The 22,458-nt window shown below is 55.5% G+C and overlaps 1 protein-coding gene across 1 annotated transcript in view; it reads right to left on the minus strand.

Moving 5' to 3' along the window:
- Positions 1–21,746, minus strand: part of LOC114218609 (guanylate cyclase D-like) — a 40,113-nt gene extending 18,367 nt beyond the window's left edge. The window contains 14 exon segments of the mRNA XM_028115778.2: positions 666–751; positions 754–813; positions 4,143–4,292; positions 4,570–4,726; positions 4,962–5,138; positions 7,701–7,772; positions 9,106–9,234; positions 9,318–9,417; positions 10,088–10,172; positions 13,722–14,076; positions 16,485–16,780; positions 19,196–19,546; positions 19,549–19,954; positions 21,708–21,746. Coding sequence (XP_027971579.2) covers positions 666–751; positions 754–813; positions 4,143–4,292; positions 4,570–4,726; positions 4,962–5,138; positions 7,701–7,772; positions 9,106–9,234; positions 9,318–9,417; positions 10,088–10,172; positions 13,722–14,076; positions 16,485–16,780; positions 19,196–19,546; positions 19,549–19,954; positions 21,708–21,746 — 2,463 coding nt within the window.
- Positions 21,747–22,458: the final 712 nt, after the last annotated feature.

Consider the following 22,458-nt stretch of genomic DNA (forward strand, 5'->3'; position numbering starts at 1 on the left):
GAGGTTTCCAGCACCAGCTCGGCAGACAGACAAACCCGAGTTTGGATTCCAGCCCCACCTGTCATTCCCTGAGTTACCTTGGGGGAGCCCCTCACCTCTCTGTGCCTCAGTTTCTCTCCTAGGAGGCCAAGATAATACGGGTACTTCTTTGGAGGGCTATTATAAGGATTAAATGAAGTGAGCATAACACTAAGCATGGGGGGTGGCACTTAGGAAGCCACTCAACAAATATCCCTGGAACCCAGGGTTCTGAGAAAGTTTTCCTCAGAGGGTGGACCTCAGGTCCAGCCCTCCAGAATGGTGGTGCTGGGGGCGCCTGGGTGGCTCAGTCGGCGCCTGGGTGGCTCAGTCGGTTAAGCATCTGCCTTCAGCTCAGGTCATGATCCCGGGGTCCTGGGATCGAGCCCCGCCTCGGGCTCCCTGCTCCGCAGGAAGCCTGCTTCTCCCTCTCCCACTCCCCCGGCTTGTGTTCCCTCTCTCTCGTGTTTCTCTCTGTCAAATGGATAAATAAAATCTTAAGAAAAAAAAAAAAATGGTGGTGCTGGCCTGCGCACCCTTACTACATAGGATTTCTTGGCCCCAGCGGTAGTGTCTGGCTCCCGCTGGGCAAAGTGAGGTGAACTGATGAGCCATTTCATATGAGCACTGGCCTGGGGAGCACTGACCTGGGTGTAGATCTGGTCTAGGCTGGGTCTGTCCTCCGGAGCCTCCTCCCAGCACTGCTCCATCAGCTGGATACACTCCGGTGGCCATGGTCAGCGGACACCAGGGGCCGGCACAAGGGAGGGGGTGATGCCACCCTACTGATGATTTCTGCAATAAACGCCATGTGCATGTTAGGCTCGTGGTCCCCCGCAAGGCTCGTGGGAAGGGGTTGGCCTGGGGTCCTGAGAGAGAAGGCAGGGGAGGCCTTTGGGGATGCAGAGACCGGGCCCTGAGGGTATTCCTTGGCTCCCCTGCTCTGTACCGCAGAGCATCCTGGCCAGTGGACCCAGGATTGTCCAGGATGTGACCCGTGCCTCACGCTAGGAGCTGGAAGAGCAGGTTTTAAATTCTGAATCTGCTACGACGTCTCCAGGAGATGGTGGACAAGACAGAGATCTCTCTAAGCCTCAGTCTTCCCATCTGTGAAATGAGCTTAATAAACCGCCTTCTTAAGAGGGGTGCAGAGGTAAGAGAGAACCTAGCAGGCTCTCCCCCACCCCGAAACCCAGCTGCTGCTGCCAGCCAGCAATGCCCACCGATGTGCTTGAGACCTTGACGCTGTGGCTCCTTCCACCAGCCCTGTCACCTGGAGACTTTCTGGTGCCAGTTCCCCGGGTAAGAAACAAGACTGTCTGCTTTCATTATCATCATCATTATTATTTTCCCAAGACAGCCCCTGCCATGATCTTCCCATCCCCACTCCCTGTAATAAAGACCACCAGACTAAGTCGAGGTCCAACAGATCAGAGTTCTAGCTCTGGCTCTGCCACTTGCCATCGCTCTGTGCCTCAGTTTCCCCACCTAACAACTGTTTGAAAAAGCTCTGCCTCGGGAAGCTATTGGAGACATTGGGGGAGCTGAGAGATTCACAAGGGCACTGGGAGGAAGTGGGGCTGAGATCAGGAGGGGAGTGCTAGACCCCCCACTGACGTTCTAAGTTATGTCACTTCTCTGAGCCTCAGTTTACTCATGTATAAAAAGGGCATAAAATAGTACAGACTTCCTAGGGCTGAGGGGTACAGCAGGTTACTTCCTGAGGAGGACTAGGGTCCTCCTCTCTTGGCCGAGGAGGTGGGAGCCCTTAATGGCGCTGAGGAGAAGCTTCTTTCTGGATTTCAATCCCCTCCCCACTCCTTGTTGGCCCCCTGGTTGGGGACAGGGCATGAGTCCCTGTCTCATTTTACAGATAGGGAAACTGAGGCTCCTGGGAGTGAAGTAGCTCATGCACAGCTACAGGGCTGATAAGAAGCAAACTCTAGATCTGAGCCTGATCTCTTCCTGCATGATTTTCTTTGCCCAGAGGCTTCCAGCCTGCAGGCAGCAGACCCTGAGGGCCTCTGGGTAAAGGATCTGGAAAGCTGTATGCAGATGGACTCAATAATACATCACACACGCACGTACAACTCTTTTTCAAAAAGTATTCGGATGGTGTTGGGATGAATAAAATACAAATCCATTTCAAAGTGTTGCTGATTTCAGAGCAGATTCTGTCTTGGGGTATGGTCTCAGTCAGCGGATATTAAAAATCAAATAGTAGCATGTGAGGCTCCAAACGTTTTTGACATTAAAGTGGAGTCCTCATACGTGAACATGCTGAAAGCCACCGGCCCAGGCCAGGCTGGGTGTCACGTTCCCTCACCACGCCAGGCACGCACACCCAATGCAACACCGTATCACTGTGACTGAGGGGCCATGTCAGTGGCTGCAGGAGGGGACTGCACGTCCAGCTCTGTGGGCATGTGCTCCATGGACGGCTCCAGGAGATTTGAGGGCAAGAGCACGGACCCACTGCTTCCCGCTGAGAAGTCCCTTCCCTCCTCTGAGCCTCAACCAATTATCCCAAAAGAATGCCCTTACCCCCTCACGAGGTTGTCCAGTGGAATAATGCATATGACAGAGCTCTGGAAGCTGCAGGTGTCCCCCCCCACACACAGGATCTTGAAAAGATGTTATTTCTGAGAGCGAGGAGGGTCTGCTTCCAAGTTGGGAAGTCAGGAGAGAATGTGGGGTCCCCCATCAGCACCTCCCTAAAACCACTGAGGCAAATATTTATAGAGTGCCCACCAGGGGTCAGACACTTTGTGTAAAGAACTTCACTGAATCCTCACAACCACTCTGGGAAGCTGGTATGTTCTTCTAGCTGTCCCCCTGCTGCCTGTTTCTAGTCCAGACCCTGTTTGGTCCCCATTTTACAGATGAGGAAACTGAGGCTCAGACCCTGAAAGGGATTTCAGACTTAGGCCAGTGTCCCCCAGTACCTGTGCTCTTTGCATTTCCTCCCTGAGACCAGGGAGGGCACCCCCTGCCCAGGAAGGAGCAGGCCCTGGATTGACAGCCCAATCCAGTGGTGACCATCCAAGGATTCCAGGCCTGGTCCCTTCCCCTAAAACCTCACGGAGTCCAGGCCCGAGGGGCCGTGCCCTGGCAGCCTGGCTTGCACACTCTGTCTGGCCGGTCTCCCCTCTCCTGGCGGGCAAATGTGGGGGGGCAAGGCTGCTGAGGAGTGTTAAACAAATGGCCTGACAAAGGCCCCTCTCCTTCCCACTCCTCCACCTCATAAATCTGGGGCCTGGAATGCTCATTAGTCACCGAGCAGTGCTATGGTGGAGAAAGGAAGTGAGCCAGGCCTCCCTTGAGTTAGATTATCCACTGGGGGTGGGAGGGGATGGAGGGCTCAGCTTCGTCGCTGCCCTGCCCTGTGGCTGAGATGCCAGGCTGTCTGTGGGGACAGGTCCCTGGGACTGGACACAGGCAGCAGGGGGACAGCTAGAAGAACAACACAGAAGGGGAGGAAATGTTTCTGAAGTCGGGCCCTGGCACTGGGGTCAGAGAAGAAAATGTCTAAGACCGGGTAATGATGAGGAAGGTATGAGTGAGGATCCTGCACACCTTGAAGGAGATGAGATGCTTTTGAAGGAGCCCCACCTGGACAGAGAAGCAAGCCCCCAAATACTGAGCGGCCTAGCCACATCCGACATGGGCCAGATGTCTGGCCCATTTTTTATTTCATCCCCATTTTAAAGATGAGAAAACTGAGGCTCAGAGAGGGGGAAGTGATTTGTGTAAAGTCGCGTAGTAAGTAAGTGACACAGCTGGGGAAAACGGAGGTCTGCATGAGCACAGGGTCGGCACTAAGCAAGGGGGTGGTTAGGGCAGGAGCACCCACAGACACCACAATGACCCTGGAAGAGGCACAAGGGGGTGGAGGTTTTCTCCCAGAAACCAATGTCTTCAGCCCCAGAGCTGGTCAGCTGCCATTTTGGCAGAGCTGCTGAAGGCTCCCTGGCTTAAGCCAAAGAAACTCAATTCTCACGGTCAAACCAGGCCAAGTGTGTCTGTGTGGTCATTCCTGGATTTTCTGATGGCCACGGGGCTCCCCAACTGCATGGGGACTCCAGCCAGGGGAAGGCCGAGGAAGGAGGACACGGGTGCCGTACCTTCTGCGGAGAGCCCCGAGGAGCTGTAGGGTGGGCCTCGGGTCAGCACCTCCTGCAGGACGATGCCGAGGCTGAAGGTGTCTGCTTGGAGGGTCCCCCGCCCAGGCGCCCCCGGCGTCCGCAGCAGCTCCGGAGCCGTCCATAGCAGCTCTGCGGTCACAGGGCAGAGCCACATCGTCCTCACCCACCGACCCCCAAGCTGGGCTGAGATGGGCGGGCGCTTCACACATGTGGTGTCCTTGCCCAGGAGGATGTAGGTGCTTCTGTTCTCCCCCATTCACAGGCAAGGGGCTGGAGGCAGCTCAAGGTGACACCACGGGAGGTGCTGAAGGATTGGACATCTCCGCCCTCCCCCTGCCTTATAAGCATCCAATTGAAACAGAGGCCTCAGAACCTACTGGTGGCCCCTGCCTACCCCTGAGCTGACCTTCTGGGGCTGGCCGGGGGCGGGGAGCCCGCTGAACATCCAGGAGCTCCGCATAACCATGGTCAGTGACCTTGAGAACAAAGCGTCCATCCACCACACAGTTTCGGGACTTGAGGCGGCCATGAGGGAAATGCCGATGGTGCAGATACCGCATGCCCTGGAGTGGACATAATGGTGGTCCATAAGGCCTGTGATGAATGAAAGGGGCCCCTGGTCCTCTCAGAATCCCACAGACCCTAGAAACCCTTCCTGTCTCCTCTCACCTTTTCCCACACTGTTCAAGTTTTTCTTAGACGAAGTGGAAAGAGACCAGGTCTTGGAAATCTGAGCATCTCTTGTCTCCCTGCCCTCCCCATGTTCCCCATAGCTCCAGACCCGGGGAGGGTTCTCACACGGATCAAATCCAGCAGCAGAGAGGCCTTGAAGGTCCAGTCCAGCCGCAGAGCTTCATTCCGCAGCAGGTCCTCCAGGCTGCCCCGGGCACAGTGCTCCAGCACCAAAGCACTGACCCCAGTGGCTACAAAGACGCCCAGGCAGGCAGCAACATTCTCATGCCTCAGCTCCCGCATCTGTTGGGGCAATGGGCACAGTAGCAGCCCCCAGGAGCTTGTCAAAGGCTGAACCAGGTACAACCCACATCTGGGCCTCTAGTATTTAGCACCCAGCAGAGGGCAGAGCACAGGGAGACACCAGAAATGTTGGATGGATGGATGGATAGATAAGATGGATATGTGGATGGATGGATGCATGCATGGATGGGTGGATAGATAAATGGATGGATGGATGGATGGATGATGGATAGATGGATGGATGGATGATGGATAGATAGATGATGGATGATGGATGATGGATGATGGATGATGGATGATGGATGCATGGATGGATGGATAGATAAATGGATGGATGGATGGATGGATGATGGATGCATGGATGGATGGATAGATAAATGGATGGTTGGATGGATGAATAGATGGACGGATGATGGATGGATGATGGATGGATGGATGGATGATGGATGATGGATGGATGATGGATGATGGATGGATGGATGATAGATAGATGGAGGATAGATGAGATGATGGATGGGTGGAGGATGGATGGATGGATAGATGGACAGATGATGGACAGATGAATAAGTAGGTGAAAAACTGAGTGGAAATGTCATGGGTAAATAAGTAAGTTGTAGCCAACTCCACGGTATAGGCATCTAGGCCTGTTTCCCCAAGCTAGGTGGCACCATGTACCTGAAAACTGTACATTCTTTCCCCTCAAGACTCAAGGACTGATGAGGAGAGGAAGAAGAGCAGAAGGGATCAGCCTCAAGAAGAAAACAGCCTCCCTGATGGCTGCCCAGCTGGTCAGAGAGCTCCAACCTAACCAGCAATGCTAACATTTGTCCAAGCAAGAGAGACGGAAGCCTTATTTGGTGGGGACCGCCTCACAAAAACAGTTCAAGCGTCACCTAAGTGGGGGAGACCTGAATGGAGGTCACAATCATATTAATATATCTGGTGAGTTGAGAATGGCCTCAATCCTTTGACCCTCCTGATATCAAGAGGCGGGACGTCTGTCCTTTCCCCTTGAGTGAGTCCTGTGATGGCTGTGACCAACAGAACATGGTAGAAGTGGTCTTGTGCATTTCGGGTTTGGTTCTTAGGACACTGGCAGCTTCTATTTTCTGTCTCTTGGAGCCTTCTCTGTTGGGGCCTTGAATGGCTGTAAGAAGTCCCTCTACCCAGAGTCATCACACTGGAGAGACCACGTGGAGAGGCCCTCAGACTACACAGAGTGGAAAGTCAGGTCTGGCTGAGCCCACACTTCCAAATGCCCTGCCACGTGTGTAAGTAACCAAGCGTGTAAGTAAAGCCATTTTAGGCCCTCTAGACCTGAGGTCAGCAAACTCTCTGTAAAAGTCCAGTTCGTAAATATGTTAGGCTTTGCAGCCCATACAGTCTCTGTCACAAATACTTACCTCTGCCATCTGCGGGCAAAAGCTGACATGGACAATATGTAAAGGAATGCGCATGAGTTCCAGTAAAGCTTTTTCTATAAAAACAGGCCTGTGGGCCATAGTTTGCCAACCTCTGACAGCCCATTTAAAGCCTAATACCATTGAGTGACCCCCAACCAATGCCAAATAGAACCAAGGACTTGCTCAGCCGGGCCCTGCCCAAATTTCCTACCCATACAAGTGTATCATAAAAATGATTATTGTTTGAAGCCACTACATTTCGTTACATGGTCATAGATAACCAGAACATATCGAAGGTTCTGAAAAGCCCGATGGCTAACTCAAGCAATTTCCAAACTTATTTGACCACATCTAGGACTCTTTCTTTTAAGAAACATCTATTCACTCTGGTTGCAAGATACCCACCAGCTCAGGCCTACCCTCGCCTCCAGACACTTAATCTTTCCAAACTTGATTTCAGATGGTGGTCGTGTAGGAAATAATTACAGTAAAATTCACCATTTATCAAAGGCACACTGCTAACCAGGGACAGTTCTAGGTTATTTCATATGTTCTCTCGAATCCTCATACTTCCCCGGGAGTGGACTTCATTAGTTCCATCTTACAGGAAAGCCAAGCGTTTCACGGAGGCAGAACTCTCATTAGGACCTTCCTGACTCAAACCCTGTGCTCTGTCCTCCAGCCCACAGTGCCTCTCGGGATGGTGGCAACCTCAGGAGTGAAGGCGCTCATGTGGTTAGTGATGAACAAGTGACTGGAAGCTCCCTGAAGGAAGGAACCCTGTCCCTCATCTCCACAGCTGTACCCCCAAAACCCAGAACATGGCCTGGCACATAGGTGGTGCTCCATACACAGTGAATAAATGGGTGGATGGGTGGAGGGTTGGAGGGCACGGCATGGGGTCCTTCGCCTCTGGTGGTCATGGTGATGGCCATGTTGGGGTGTGATGTGACTGTAGGGATACCGGTGTGTGAAGATGACAGTGATTGTGTATAACAGTGGTTGAGGGGTCGGCCATGGGGCAGGGACTGTGACTATAGGAAGGACTCCTTCCTGAGGCCAGAAGCTTCTACGTTGAGTGGGGCCCACTTCATACCCCTAGGGGTCTCCTGGCAGCACCCCCTCCACAGCCCACCCCCCACCCCCTCGGCAGCCCTACCTTTCTCAGGAGGCTGAGACAGCTGGGCCGCAGCTCAGGGGCTTCAGGCCTCTTCAGCCACACCCACTCTCCCTGTTAAGGAAGGACAAGAGTTTACTGCTGCTGGTCCGCAGCTGTGTGGCCTTGGGTAAATCCTTCGGTGTTTCTTGGCCTCAGCTTCTCCCCCATAAATGTATCCTTTCTGTGTGCTCCAAGCCAGGCAGAGCCTGGCCAGCGGAAACCAAAGTTAGACTTTCACTTTGGTGGGGCAAAGCCAGGGGCCTGGCTTTGGCTGACAGACCTGCGTTCAGTCCTAACTCCGCCACTGTCTGGCTCTGTGACCTTGCATAAGAGACGTTGGTTCTCTGAGCCGCGTGTTCCAGCTCCGTAAAGTGAAGATGAGACCCCCACCCACAACGCAAGGGCTAACAATTGGTGCATATAGAGCATGTTAGCTCCCAGTCTCAAGGTCAGCTTTACTCTGCAGGCCTCAGGCACCCACGATACCCCAAAGCCTGGGAAGTGACTGGGGTTGGGGAGGGCGGTCTGTGACCCAGGGCTTGTAGGAGAGGGTACGGTGGGAGAGAAGGAAGCTTCGGGCCGGGGCTCTGTCCTCGCCCTGGCCTGACCCAGAGCTCGCTGCAGCCTTCGCCCTTTTGTCCCCTGTCACCGATGGGTTTCTGGCTCCTCAGCCACACGCACGGCCCGTCAGCTAACTCAGAGGAGCAGACAAAACACGCTGTGTACATCATTAAAGCCTCCTTTCAGCATAAAAGAAACAAGATGGGATTCCCCTGCAGAGAAGGTGGAAAAGAAGGAGCCTGAGCCTCATGTCGCTTCCTGTACAATTAGCCCGGCTCATCAATCGTGAGTCACGGAGTATGAGAATGGGAGCATCAGTGAATTGTTGAATTTGCGAACACAGCACCTGAGAAACCACAGCATCCTCAGCAACTTTAGAATCCTGCTGGTCTAATCTCTGACTTTGCAGCCTCCCTATCAGCTGGTGGCGAGGCTCTGCCCAGAGGCTGTCTGGGGCTGGGTGCTGGCCCACACCTCTGAGCCTCAGGGACCTGGAATCTCACTGTCCCTTGCCAAAACAGGTAGGAGGGTGACCTAGGCTAGAAGCCCTGGGGTGGACCCATGCCGGGAGAGCTCAGGCCCAAGTGGCCAGGAACTGGTTGTTTCTCAAGGTCCGATCACGAACCATGCTGAACTGGGAGCTGGGAGTCCTGCTTCCCACTCTTACCATGCCACTGATTTGCTGTGGGACCCAGGAAAATCACCGGTCCTCTTCAAGCCTCAGTTTCCCATCCCGTAACAGGAGTAGGGCATACCGACGACGGAGAGGCCATGCGCTCCCTCGGCTTCTCCCAAACTGACTGCAGCTCCTCAGGCCTGGACGTGGGGTGGCAGAGGCCCTCACCTGGTACAGGGCCACATTGGCGGGCTCCTGGGGGGCTGGCAGGCTCCTGGCTGACCCCTGGGCCACCGACCTCAGGCTCCCGCCATCCACCACACTCCTTGATGCGCTCATGCTCTCCATGTGCAGCCTCTGGAGGGAGCAGGCGTGGTCAAGAGCCTGGCCAGGCTTCAGTCAGTGGCTTGCCCAGCCAACCCGGTGCCTGCCCCACCTACCCGTCTCCTGCTTGGGGGCCGTTGGATGAAGGTGAGCTCCTGGGCTGTCGGCAGGATCCGGTGGGGGCCCCGCACCAGCTGCAGCTGTTGGATGCCCAATCTGGAGGCAAGAGAAAGTGGAGGGCAGAGGGATGGCACACACGTCACTCCCACCTTGGTCTGGTCCCTTGGACCTGCGCTGACCCCGGAGCCCCCTTCCTGTCTCCCCGGCAGGCCCAGCTGGGCTGGGAGGGCTCCGCTGAGCACTTCCTCCTGCAGAGACCCTCGGCCCCAGCTCAGGGCTCGCCCCCTGGCCTGCTATGCCTGCTGGTCCCTAGCCTGCGAGTTCCCAAATTACCTGGGGGCTTTCTGAGGTGATCAGAGCCTGGGGTGAGGGCTGGGCGTGGAGACCCATCCCTCCCAGGTGTGGCTGAGGCTCAGGAAACACAGAGGACTTCAGACCCAGGAAGAATTGTTTTCAATGCTGAAGGTGCCCAGGGGAGTCATCCTGGTCCATGTTCATAGCCTGAAGCTCAGTGAGGGACAGTCCTGTGTAAGGTCCCAGGCTTCTTCCCCAACCTTCAAATGGACCTTTTCTGGAGGCACCCCAGCCTCGACAGGGCCCTGACCGAGGCTCTAGGACGGACAGGAGTTCTGGGCAGTCCTGAGGTGCTGGGATGGAGAATAGGAAAGTCTCCTGCGGGTGGCCAGGTGTGCCTACGGAAGAGAGGCCCTGCAGGGTGGGGGGCATCGAGGGGCAGAATTAAGCTCCAGCGCAGACAGAGTCTCACCTGATGAGGCAAGTGAGGGCCCCGCCGGCCAGCACCAGGAGACAGGCCAGAGCAAAAGCGAGGAGGCTGCCCAGGGGTTGTGTATCTGTGGGCGGAGCAGGGCGGATGTGAGTCCTAACAGTAACAACAGCACAAGGAGGGCAGCCCCCTTCCCCCAGCTCCTGCACCTCGTCCTTGACCTTCCTCTGGGAAATGGAAACAGAAGCCCCTACCCGGACCCTCCCCAGGGATGAGGCTCAGAACGGCCTCCCGGTGGGAAAGTCCTATCTGCGGACTGGTCATCACACACAGATACTGATTCCTAGCGTTTCTGTCTGGGTTCTTGGGCTCCCTGTCACCAGGTCCCCATTGACCCTGCTCAGGTCCCATTATAGTCCTGATCATACTATGGTCTTCTGTCTCCTGGCATAGCAGGTCCCTTCCCACTAGACAGAGTAACTTGATAGCAGGGCCTGTGTCTTACTCATCTCACTGTGCCTGGCACCCAACACAGGGCCTGGATGGGGCAGGTGTGAATAAAAATTTTGTATCCCTCTCAATTGCTGTCTTACTTTTTACACCCTCCCTGGGATGGGCCACTTACTACCTGTTTTGGCAGCCAGTCTCATTGTCCTCCACTCTGTTGGGAGAGCCCTCCTTACACTGATTCCAAATCTCCAGCCCTCATGTCAGAAGTTGGCTATAAAGAGGCTGCTAAGGATCACTGGGCAAGGTTGGGAGGGCACTTGGTTTGGGCAACCCCAGCATCCGTTTAAGGCTGGCAAGGAGGCTAAATGCCCAGCCCTGTTCTGGAGAAAGGACATTGACCTCTGCTGCCTCGGGAAGGGGGCCATCCCTTCCTCCTTCCTTGCCTCCTCCTGTCCTCTTGTTGGAGGACCAGCACTGCTCTCTGCCCCTGCTGAGGCCCCCAATCCGAGTTAAGTCCATCATAATAATAGCAGCAAATACCTCGCAATCCTCTTATACTGTTGTACTGCATGAAGCACCTATTCTGAGGCTATTATGTATTTCAATTCAGTTATTCTGCACAATGACCTCTGGAAGTAGGTATGGTCATGATCACAATTTGGCTGAAGAGGAAAGAGAGAAATAACAGTCTGTGAGTGCCAGAGCCTGGGTTCAAACCCAGGCAGTTTTGCCCTGGCCTCTGGGCTCCTCACCACCGCACCATCCTGACACTCTCCCAGGCTCCGAGGGGGCTAAGCTCTGATGCTTAATCTGGAGGCGACCAGGGAGCAAGCATACAGCCTGCGCAGAAAAGCGTTATGGGCCTAGAGGGCAGCAAGTGTCAAGGTTCTGAAGCAGGATCGGCCAGGTGTGCTTGAGGGAGGGCGGGGCAGAGCGGGAGGAAGACGGGCCAGGGAGCTGAGGGGCCAGGGTGCTGTGAAGTCCGAGGCCAGGACTCTGGCGTGACTCCGGGTGAGGCCACGGCTCTGCAGGTCCCGCTGGGGGTGTGCCCGATCTGATCACGGTTCCAAAGGATCCTCCAACCTGCCAGGTTGTACAAGGACAAGGGGGAAGCAGGGTAGCAATCCAGTGAGAGATGATGAGGGCCTGGCCCAGGGAGGGCGCAGTGAGTAATGGGAACAGCTCTGCTTCTGGGCAAATTCTAAAGACGGAGCCCTCAGGGCGTGCTGACCGACCAGATGTGGGGTGTGAGGAGACAGAAGGTTCCTGCGCCTCTGGGAGGTTGGGGGATCATTACCTGCAATGGGGAAGATGATGGGAAGCAGGCTGGGGGGCAGACCAGGAGTTCAGGGTCAGACAACATCAAGCCTGAGATGCCCACGAGACCTGCAGGTAGCGTCTTACTGGACTTGTCCAGTAGGAGGTGGGGCAGAAACAGAGTGTGGGAGCCAACAGGCTGGAGACGTCAATCTGGGGGCCACAAGAATGGATGAGACGCCAAGGGAGTGAGTGCAGAGAGAACACAGAAAGGCTCAAAGCCCCCGAGGCCACAGGAGTCGGTGGTAACAAGTCAGGACTGCAGGAGAACAGACAGGTGCCGGAGAAGGAGCAGGGGAGGCTGGAGAGCGACGGGGCGGCAGGGAGGAGGCAGTGGAGCTGACCACTCCCTGGCCAAGCAAGGCACAGACTGACAGCAAGCACTGGACCTCAGCCCCATGGAGGCCACGGGGGCCTCGATATGGCTGCTCCTGTTCGACAGTGGTGGGTCCGCGGAGCGGGTGCAAGAGAAGAGGGGAAGTGACATTTAATCCCCTTAGCATGGACACCATTTCAAGGAATCTTGCTCCCAAAGGGAGTCAAGGAATACGGCGGAGGCTGAAAGGAGAGGTGAATGAATGAATCTCTGAGGTTAACATTTCAAGACAGAGATAATCAGAGAAAACAAAGAACGTGGCACATCCTCTTGCCAACAAGATGCCTGAGACTCAGGCGGCAGGGAAGCCAGCCGTGGACAGGACAAGTCCAGCCGGTCCTGGCGTTCCTAAGTGCCCCCTGAGGGAGTGGTTTTCACTGAGAACCTGTGACCACACAGCCCCTTCCCATCTCCTTGAAGTACAAGCCCTGCTCCTGGGCTCTGCCTTGCCCCTCGTACAAGGACAAGCCTTTGAGGGTGCTAGGTGTTTGTTCCTATTTATACATGAGAGAGGGAGACCCAGAGAGGGTATGCAACTTGCCCAAGGTCACACAGCTAGTCAGCAGCAGCACTAAGCACATTTGCCCCAAAGCCCCTGCTGTCTGGTCTCTCAATCCATGATGCCTGATCAGTTGTATTGGAGATAATCATGACAACCCTGGGCTAGAGCGTGAGTTGTCATTTTCAGATCCCTGAGAGAAGACACATCCTGTGGCCGGGACTGCCACTCAGGCTCCCACCACCTCTTGGTTTCCCCTCCCAGAGCCCTCTCCCAGAGCACCTGCCCTACCCCTGTCCCCCCTTAGTTGGTGAGCTTCATCATGGGTGCTGGCTGTGAGAAGGACTCTTATCTGCCATTGCATCCTCAATTCTCAGCTCGAGCTTAGGACACAGTGGATGTTCGATAAATGTTTGCTGACTGATTTGTTGAGTGAATGAATTGAAACCGGCTAGACGGTGAAGTCTGTGAGCCAGGGCTGACAGAGGAGGATCTTCTGTGGGCTCCGTCAGCCCCTGGCTTCCCCATTCATGGCTCTGATCACACTGTGTTGTGTTGTTTTCAGCTGTCCCTGTCTCTGCCACCAGACAGAGGCCCCTGGAAAGCAGGCCCTGGGGCTGGTCTTCAAGTACATCAGCTCTATGAGGGCAGGGACATCATTTCATTCACTCCTATATCCCTGGGGCTGTGCACAGTGCCTGACATGTGGGAGGTCCTCCAGCAGCATTTGTGGAAGACAAGGGGCAAAGAAACAATTAGGGGAAGGTAGCTTCGTGAGCTACTTGCTAGTCGAGGGAACAGGTGACACTGGTCCTCCGCAGCGCGGGCACACACCCTATGAACATAAAGCAATTCACCCAGGTGCTGTGGGGATCACGGAAGAGGGGTCCCAGCCCTGAAAGGTAAGACAAATAAGATTTAACCAGGCAAGGCGGGGAGCACTCCAGGAAGAGGAAAATGCATTAGATGGATGGACAGCTAGATGGATGGATGGATGGATGGATGGATGGATGGATGGATGGACGATGAATTACCTCTCATGCACAGCATATTGGGGTCAAACCAGCAGCTGGAGTCACGTGCCGGAGGGGCCCCTCCTGGAAAGTGTATGGCCCTGTCCAGGGGCTGCACTCGCCACGTGCCTGTGTCCAGAATGTGGGTGGGGACCACCTGGCTTCCCCGACCATCTGTGTCCAAAATCACATACTGAGCCAGCCTCCTGCCCTTCTCATCCATCCGGATCCTCTGGCTAAAGCCAGCCACGTTCAGAGCCCCTGTGTGGTCCCCCAAGTGGGCCCCTGAGAGCCCGGCACCATGGCTCTGAGAGCGGTTCAGGGCATGGGCCAGCAGGACAACAGCATCATAGATGGTCCCAAAGAGCGGGGACACCTGTGGAAGAGAAGGTCCCTCAACCCCTCAACCCCATGGCACTGACTCCTAGACATCTCTGAGCCCTGCCAGCCACAATCATGTGGATTATCACCCCACCCTGCCCTCAACGCAGCCCTCTCTGTGGTCCCACCATGACCTCAGTCCCCACTCAGCGGTGTCACAGTCTCCCTGGCCACCACCAACTCCAATGCTGCACAGGCACCTCAAACCGGCCTGATATGTCCGAAATGGAACTCCTGTTCTTCAAGGTTTCTGCCTAGTTCTGCTGCCCAAACCCCACTCCTCCCGCACTCTGGGAAACGGAACTACCACCTGGTGTCTCAAGTCTAGGTTTTATTCCCGACTCCTCTCTTTCTCTCTTCCCATTCGTCATTGAATCTTTTTGTTTTTTTGGGTTTTTTTAAGATTTATTTATTTATTTTGAGAGAGTGAGAATGAGAGAGAGAGAGAGAGAGAGAGTACATGAGAGCGGGGAGGGTTAGAGGGAGAAGCAGGCCCCTCGCCAAGCAGGGACCCCGATGCGGGACTCGATCCCGGGACTCCAGGATCATGACCTGAGCCGAAGGCAGTTGCTTAACCAACTGAGCCACCCAGGCGCCCTGAATCTTTTTGGTTTTATTTCAGAACTTATTCCCAACCCAAATGACTCCTCACCCCCTCTGCTTCTGCCACCTGGGTCCAGGCCCCCTCACTGCTCACCCGGCCCACACAGGAGCCTCCTAAAGGCCTCCTTGCTTCATCAGGGTCTCTTCAGGCCACTCAGGCAACCAAAGTGATTTTTTTTTTAAGATTTTGTTTATTTGGCAGAGAGAGACACAGCGAGAGAGAGAACACAAGCAGGGGGAGTGGGAGAGGGAGAAGCAGGAGCAGGGAGCCCGATGCGGGACTCGATCCCAGGACTCTGAGATCATGACACGAGCCGAAGGCAGTCACTTAACCAACTGAGCCACCCAGGCGTCCCAAAGCGATTTTTTTTAAAAAACATAAATCAAGGGGTGCCTGGATTAGGTGCAGGCGTTAGGTAGCCAACTCTCGGTTTCAGCTCCTGTCATGATCTCAGGGTCATGGGATCGAGACCGGGGTTGGGCTGTGCACTCAGCGCGGCGTCTGCTTCAGATTCTCTCGCCCTCTCCCTCTGCCCCTCCCATTCATTCTCTCTTTCTCTGTGTCTCTAAAATAAATCTTAAAAAAAAAACGAATCAAATTATTCCTTACTTAAAACCTGCTGATCATTTCCCATTTCACGTATAATTTGAAACTCCTTACCCTGGCATAAAATGCCTCACATGGCCTGGCCCGAAGCTCATCTCAGACCCCCGTTCCCACATTTCATGACAGTCCAGCCTCTCTACGCCCTCTGCCTATTCCTCTAGCCTCCAAAGCTCACTCTGCCTCCAGGCCTTACACCTAACGCTGCCCCTGGCTGGTCGCTCCTCACCCACATCTGCACCCTGGCTGCTTCCTTCCCATTCAGGACTCAGCTCAAGAGCCACCTCTTCACAGTGGGCCCCCCTGCCTGTCCTAACTCCTGTTGCCCACTCCTCCATCCTGGCCACTCTCTGTCCCTTTATCCTGTTTCATTTTCTTGGCGACATTATCACAATTTGAATTCGTTGTATGGTTGCTTGGATATTATCTGTCTCACCCTAATGGAAGCTCCCTAAGGCCAGGTCTGTCTTATCCATTGCTGTGTCCCTGAGGCCTGGCCCAGTGGCACAGCAGAGGGACCCAATTCACATTTGTCAGATGAACGCTTCGTTACAAGACCTTCCATCAGCATCTGCATCCCTGTCATCACCTCCAGACACGGTCGTCTCCTTGTCACCAAGAAACAGACATCCCAAGGGGGACTCAAGCGGCTGAGTGCCATACGCCAAAGCTGAGCCGGCACCCACACCCCCCGCCCTGCTGGCTCCCCTCAGATTCACAGCAGTGACTCCAGGAAACCTTCCCATTCTCCCACACCCCAGCATCTCTCCTACTGCTCTGCACAATTTGCTAGGCAGATGCAGAGGGAGAAGGTTTGCGAGAGAAAGAGCAGCTGGGCCAGAAATGAAAATTGCAAGCGCTGAGCTGGAGATAGAAAAATAGAAGCAAAAAGTCACAAGAGAGGGAGAATTGATGAAGCGGGCCAAGAGCGATTAATAGGCACCCACACCCAAGCAAGCACGTGCACACACACACACAGACACGAGAGAGGGAGAGAGAGACAGTGAGAACTAGAGATGGAGAGAGTATCCCTAGGGACGAGGCAGGGACACCTTGTCCAGTAAGGGACAGGTCATGTGCCCACAGTGGAGCTGGGGCTGGCCGGCCGGGTGGGTAGCTGGCCAAGGCCAGGAAGGCCTAGAGTACATGGGGGGCACACGTAACCTGCCTGCCTCGCAGGGCCCGGACGGACCCACCTGCTCTGGCTCCAGGTAGGCGGCCACCTCTCCACTGGCCCTGGCAGCTTCAGAGGCCTTGTCCACAGGGCCGGACTCCAAGCTGATGGTGAGCACGGCGTCGTAGACCTCCGGCAGGGGTCCGCTGTCGCTGAGAGCCAGGTAGGAGTGGTTGCGGTAGGGCAAGGCGAAGAACATGGTATCGTAGGGCAGGAAGACCAGCCTCCCATCTGCCAGGCCCTGGGCCCACGCTTGGCTCAGCAGGGCGGTCTGCTCCGGGCCTCCCAGGAGCGCCGAGTGCATGCAAAGCACCACAACCGGGGGGCAGGGAGAAGCGGCAGGCTTGCCTCTGCTGGCCTTCCCCGACGCCCAGGATCTGTGGCCCGGGAGAGCTGCTCCTAACTCTCCGGTCAGCTCCCCTACCATGAACTCATTCCTCTTTGCCTTCGCGACAGAGATAGGCCCTTGGTGATAAGGCAGCCAATTTGGTCCCCAGGCCCCCAGGACAGAAGAGAGCCCCTGCCCAAGGCAAGGGTCTCACACATCTATCCAAGGTAGGGGTTCCCTGTATCCTTCCTCTTCTCCACCTGGGTCCCTGACCAGGGCTACAACCTCAGCCAACAAAGGGTCTCCACTCAGGTTCCTGCTGCAATCCCTTTCTCTAGCAAATCCAGGAAAACAGAGCCACCCAAGAAGGCTGGGGGGTCTCCTTGCTGGTGCCTGGGGGCCCCTGGTCATGTGGAAGTCAGAGCCTGGAGCCCTGGGCTCTGCTGAGCCCCTGGGTGGCCATGCCGTGTAGGCCGTGGGCCACAAGCCTCTTGCTCCCTGTGCCGGCGGAGAGGGGATGACCCGCAGAGACTCACTCACCAGGACTGGGAAAAAAGAGAACCAGCGCTTCCTTTGCCCCATCTCTTCTGCACTGTCGGCTAAGGCTTCTAATCAAAAAAACCCTTTGTTTGGTAAGTTGGGGCGCTGGTCTGCAGTTGGCCACAGGAGAAAGCTGATATCCACAACCTGGGAGGCAGCGTGGACTGGGATGCAGGGGGTTTATTAGCCTCATGTCACGGGGAGGACACTATTGCCCAGAGAGGTTTAGTGGGTTGCCTGAGGTCACACTGCTGGCAAGAGCTGGGGCCAGGAGTGTGCCTCCGGCAATCTGATCCCGAAGAATATGCCCTGAACCACTCAGCCTCCTGGCTCCTGAAAGCCGGCAATTTGGTTGGAACTAAATACTCTGGGCAACAGGGGTGGGGAAGGAGTCTGATGAGGTGTCCCCTACCCCTTGCCACCCAGCTCCGGCTACACAGAACTGAGCTGTCCATTGTCCCAGTCCCATGGACATGTAACTCCATCCCCTTGCACTAGCTCGTCCCTCTGCCTGGAGCGCCTTCCTCCCCATTGCCGCCTGCAATCAGCTTCTCCTTCTCAGGCCCTGCCTGGTGTCACCTCCTCTGGGAAGCCCTCCCCACCCCCAAGCGAAGCAGCTCCTGCCAGACTGGAGCTCCTCACGGCTGGGGCCTGGGCACCCTCTCCCCACCTCTTCCCTGGAGCCCAGCCAGCCTCGGGCCCAGGGCAGGGCTCAGTGGCTCTTGGCTGAATGAGGTGTTGACAAAGCGCTCAGCCACAAGCAGCTGCTGCTCATGACCCTGTGAGGTGACTGTCATTATCCCCATCTCACCTACTGGAAAACCGGGGCTCACAGAAGTGAGGTCCTGTTCCTAACGGGTAGCGGGCACGCCTGGGCCAGGTCTCGCTGTCCACCTGGCGCGAGCTCTCGGCCGCACGAGCTCGGGGGCTGCCCACCCGCCCTCCTCGGGCTCAGGCTGCAGGCCCCTCTTGTCCCATTCCACTTCTTCTCTCCCACTGAGTTCCGTTCTTCTCTCTTTCTAGCCCATTCTTTCTTTTTTGGTACTGCTCGTCTCGATTCGCCAGTTTCTTGGCCCCAGTGGGCCACAAGCCACAGTTTGAAATAACCCCAGTCTAGACTAACTTTAAGGTCCCTCTGTTCTCCAGGAGCCGCCCCTGCCCTACAGTCTCCCCACTGTGCCTCTCCCTAGCTGACGACTTCCTGAAAGATAGGCACTTGCCGCCTCCTCCAAGAAGCCTCAGACCCCCAGGGCCGAGCCCTAAACCTCGTCTCATTCTCCAAGCCTCTATTCCCTCGGATGGCCTTGACCTCTCTGTCATAACCACCTGCTTATATTCCTGTCTCTCCATCACATCGTTGCCCCCGGAGACCCACCCCTTGTCGGTCCTGTGCCCCGACGTGACCCAGCACTCGGCACGGCAGGGGCTTGATAAAGGCAAGAAGTGGCCGGCTCGGTCGGGAGAGCATGCCCCTCTTGATCTCCGGGCTGTAAGTTCAAGCCCCACGTTGGGTGTGGAGATCACTTAAAAATAAAATCTTAAAAAAAAAAAAAGTGATTCTGACTCTAGCTGCCTTCCTGGGCTCAAGTACTGCTTCGCTCTCATTTCCTTCAGTGTGCCAGGCGGGAAGCAAGGAAGCTTTGGCTCCCACTCCACAACCAACACTTGAATCAGAGCTCAAAATCCGTCCGCACTGCTTGCCAGTTACATACCTTCTCTGAGCTGCAAAGTGCAGAGCTCAACAGGACTAGCTCACAGGCTGCTGCGAGATTAACTGCAGGGCTGTGGTCAAGGGCTCAGGCCAGTGTCTTCGTGGCCATAGGAAGTCCTGTGCCCACAGGAGGAAGGCACCCAGGTACACTTACTTCTCAGGCCGTCCACACTGCAGAGCTGCTCCAGGACCTCCGTGGCCCCCTGCTCTCCGGGTCCTAGAGAGGTCACCAGCCCCACAGGCAGCCCATGTGTCCTGAGAGTCATGGCCACCTGCCGGGCTGTAGCCACCCAGATGTCCTGGTGGGAGGACGCGATGGCCACGTGTGCCCAGCCAAAGTGTCTCGTGATAGACAGCAGCACGTGGGCAGCCGAAGGCAAGGTGGGCACTAGCTCACCTCCTCCTTCTGGAGCTCCGCACGCCCAAGAGAAAAGCGTCTTGCCCCAGCCTTGAGCCAGCAGGGCTGCTGCTTGGCAGTAACCGGGATTGACAGGGCCCACAAAGCAGCTGTGGTATTCTTGTGGGTCAGGAACGTGGCCAGGGCATGAGGGGTGTCACAGCCTGTGGGGAGGACCACGGAAACCAGCCTTGAACCCAGCACCAGTGAGGAATCCCGGTTGGCTTGGTCCACAGCCAGTTGGGCAGCCACACTAGGGAGGGCCTGGGCAAAGATGGGGTCACAGTCCCAGGGACCCAGCACCCCTAAGGTGAAGGTCCCTGCCCCCAGGGCCAGATCGGGGAGGGAGCCAACCCACAGGAGGACACCCCAAGGCACCACAGAGAGAAGAGGAGGGAAAAAGGCTGTCCTCGGATGACTGACAGTGGCCGCCCATGGGCCCTGGGAGGGCAGGCACATCTTCTCGTGTGGCAGCACCCGGCACCAACCTTCAGGGTACAAGCCCCCCTGTAAGTCCTGGGAAAGGGGGACAAGAATAAAGTTTGCGCTCTAGCACTTTCTGCCATTACTCCCGGCGTGATTTTGAAGCAAATGGCACTGCTTCCCAGAACCTCAGCCTCCTCACTGATAAAATGAGGGATTTGGACCCATCATGTCTGAAGACTCCCCCCACCCTGCTTTAGGGGCCTAACGTCCTCCCCAAGACCGACTCACAGCCTGGTGATGCCCATGCATGATCCTGGGCTGAAGCTCAGTCACTCATTGTGGGCTCCAGAGTCAGAGCTATCCAGCCCTGTCTCACTGCTTCCCCGCCTTGTTGCCCTAGACCCATCTCTGAGGTTCTGACCCTCACTTCCTTCTTCTATAGAAATGTGGGAAACAAAGCCTACTTTATGCAGGGACTGCGATGATTAAGTGGGCATGACATGAAGCACTTAGTGCAGTCCCTGGTACTTTGGTGTTCCATAAATCCTGCTTTTCTCAACCTATTATCTGTTTGTGTCCTGCACTCATCCCAGTCGGGCCAGTTCTCTTGGTGCCCCTCTGAGACTCCCCTGCCCCATCCCCTCAAGCCCAGCACCACCGCCCAGCACCATCCCCCAGCTCTTGACTCCGCTGGACTCTGGGCCCCATAGCACAAGCGCGTTTGTAGCAAGTGGGTTTACAATGCACGTGCACAGTCCTCTCTCTAATCCGCACAGCCCTGTTCAGACAAAGGTCATTCTGTCTCCACGGTACAGACGAGGAAACTAAGGGGGACTGAATGGAGTTGGCAGAGAGCCAGGATGAGGACAATCTCTCTAACTCATCCTCCACCCCACACAGGACCTCCTTGACAAGGACATTTGGACTAGAGCACCTCCCACTCCATCCCACTCTCCCAGGACTTCGGTGTCCACCTTGCAACCCTGCCACTTCTGCTTGGCCTCTGCCTACAGCCTGGTCATGGCCCATTCCCCAGGCACAGCCCTTGGCCAAGTCCTCCCACCCCCTTAGTGCAGCCAGCAGCCTTCCACTCTGGGTGCCCCATATGGATAAAATCCAATATCACCCTTAAGAAGCTGCCGGGCCGGTAGGGATGTAAGTTCCAGCCAAGAGAAGAGCTGACCACAAGTGCAGGCAGTAAGCAGGACCAGTAAGGAGGTGCTGTGAGCTTAGGGAGGGCTTCCCAGGGGAGGCAAGCTGGAAGCAGCTTACGCTTGGAAGTGCAGGTCAGGAGAGTAAGGGGATGACTTCTCAATGTCAACAGCAATGGTCTGTGCAGAGGAGGTCCTTAGAAATTATGTTCAGGGGCGCCTGGGTGGTGCAGTTGGTTAAACGTCCAACTCTGGGTTTCGGCTCAGGTCGTGATTTCAGGGTTGTGAGATCGAGCCCCGTGTGAGCACGGAGCCTGCTTGAGAGTCTCTCTCCCTCTCCCTCTGCCCCTCCCACTTGTGCTCTCTCTCTTAAATAAATAAATAAATCTTTTAAAAAAAAGGAAATTATGTTCAGTGCAGAGGAGTAAGAAGGTCCTTGGAATCACAGAGCGGAATAAATCCTGATTTTATCACTCACTTGTCCCTAACCCTGGATGAGATGCTTAACGTCTCTGGCCTCCATTTTCTTGTCTGTAAAGTGGAGATGACAGTAGCTATCTGGCAGATATTGTGGCAAAAACTAAAATGCGTAGAGTATCTACACTGGGGCTATCATTATGGTAGGGAAGTAAGTAAGTAGTAAGTAGTACTTGCTGAATGGGAGTACGAGGGTACTTACTCAGAAGAGTTACCATCATCACCAGCACTGTCACTGCCACGATCATCACCATCTTGGGATCTTTGAGGAGCGGCCGGGCTACTGTGGTGTAGAAAGAGCTGGACAGGGAGGTGGAGGCCTGAATTTCAGCCGCAGCCCTGCCCCTGCCCCCGCCCCGCCTTGAGGGCTCAGCCTCCCTATCTGGGAGAGTAGCCAGTCGGCAGTGCTGGCCAACCCTGGGATGCTACCCTTCTCCCCGCTCCGGGCTCAGGGACTTGGGGAGGGCTGCTCTCCTGCCAGCCTCCGAGGAGCACCCTGGGCCCTCCCTCCTCCTCTGTCATGATGTGCCAAGTGGTCTCCTAGCAACCCCACCCCTCGGGATGAACCCCTCTGGAGCAGCTGGGCTCGTTCAGGGCTCCCAGAGAGCTAATTGTTTCCGGTTGGAAACGTAAGCCTACTCGCCTGATACGAATGACAACTGCCTCCCCCCTAATTTGTACTTTCCAAAGCACCTGTGATCCACTACTTTGCCTTGTCCTCTCCGAGACCCCCAAGAAGAGACCTTTTACCCTCTTCTTCAGAGGAGGAAACTGACTCTGGTGGAACAGCCACGTGATGTCCGAGCTCTCGCCAAAAGTTAGAGCTGAGTTGGAATTGGAGCTTGGCTTCCTACTTCCCAACCAAAGACAATAACCCCCGTTTTATCAAACGCCTAGAACATCACAGATGAAGGATCCTTGAAGACCTAAACATTTAAACCAACCCCTCTGTGTACAGATGGAGAA

Source organism: Eumetopias jubatus, unplaced genomic scaffold (genome assembly GCF_037043125.1).
Source record: "Eumetopias jubatus isolate StellerSeaLion01/CBP00866 unplaced genomic scaffold, mEumJub1_p1.0 scaffold_13, whole genome shotgun sequence".
In the NCBI taxonomy this organism is placed as follows: domain Eukaryota; kingdom Metazoa; phylum Chordata; class Mammalia; order Carnivora; family Otariidae; genus Eumetopias; species Eumetopias jubatus.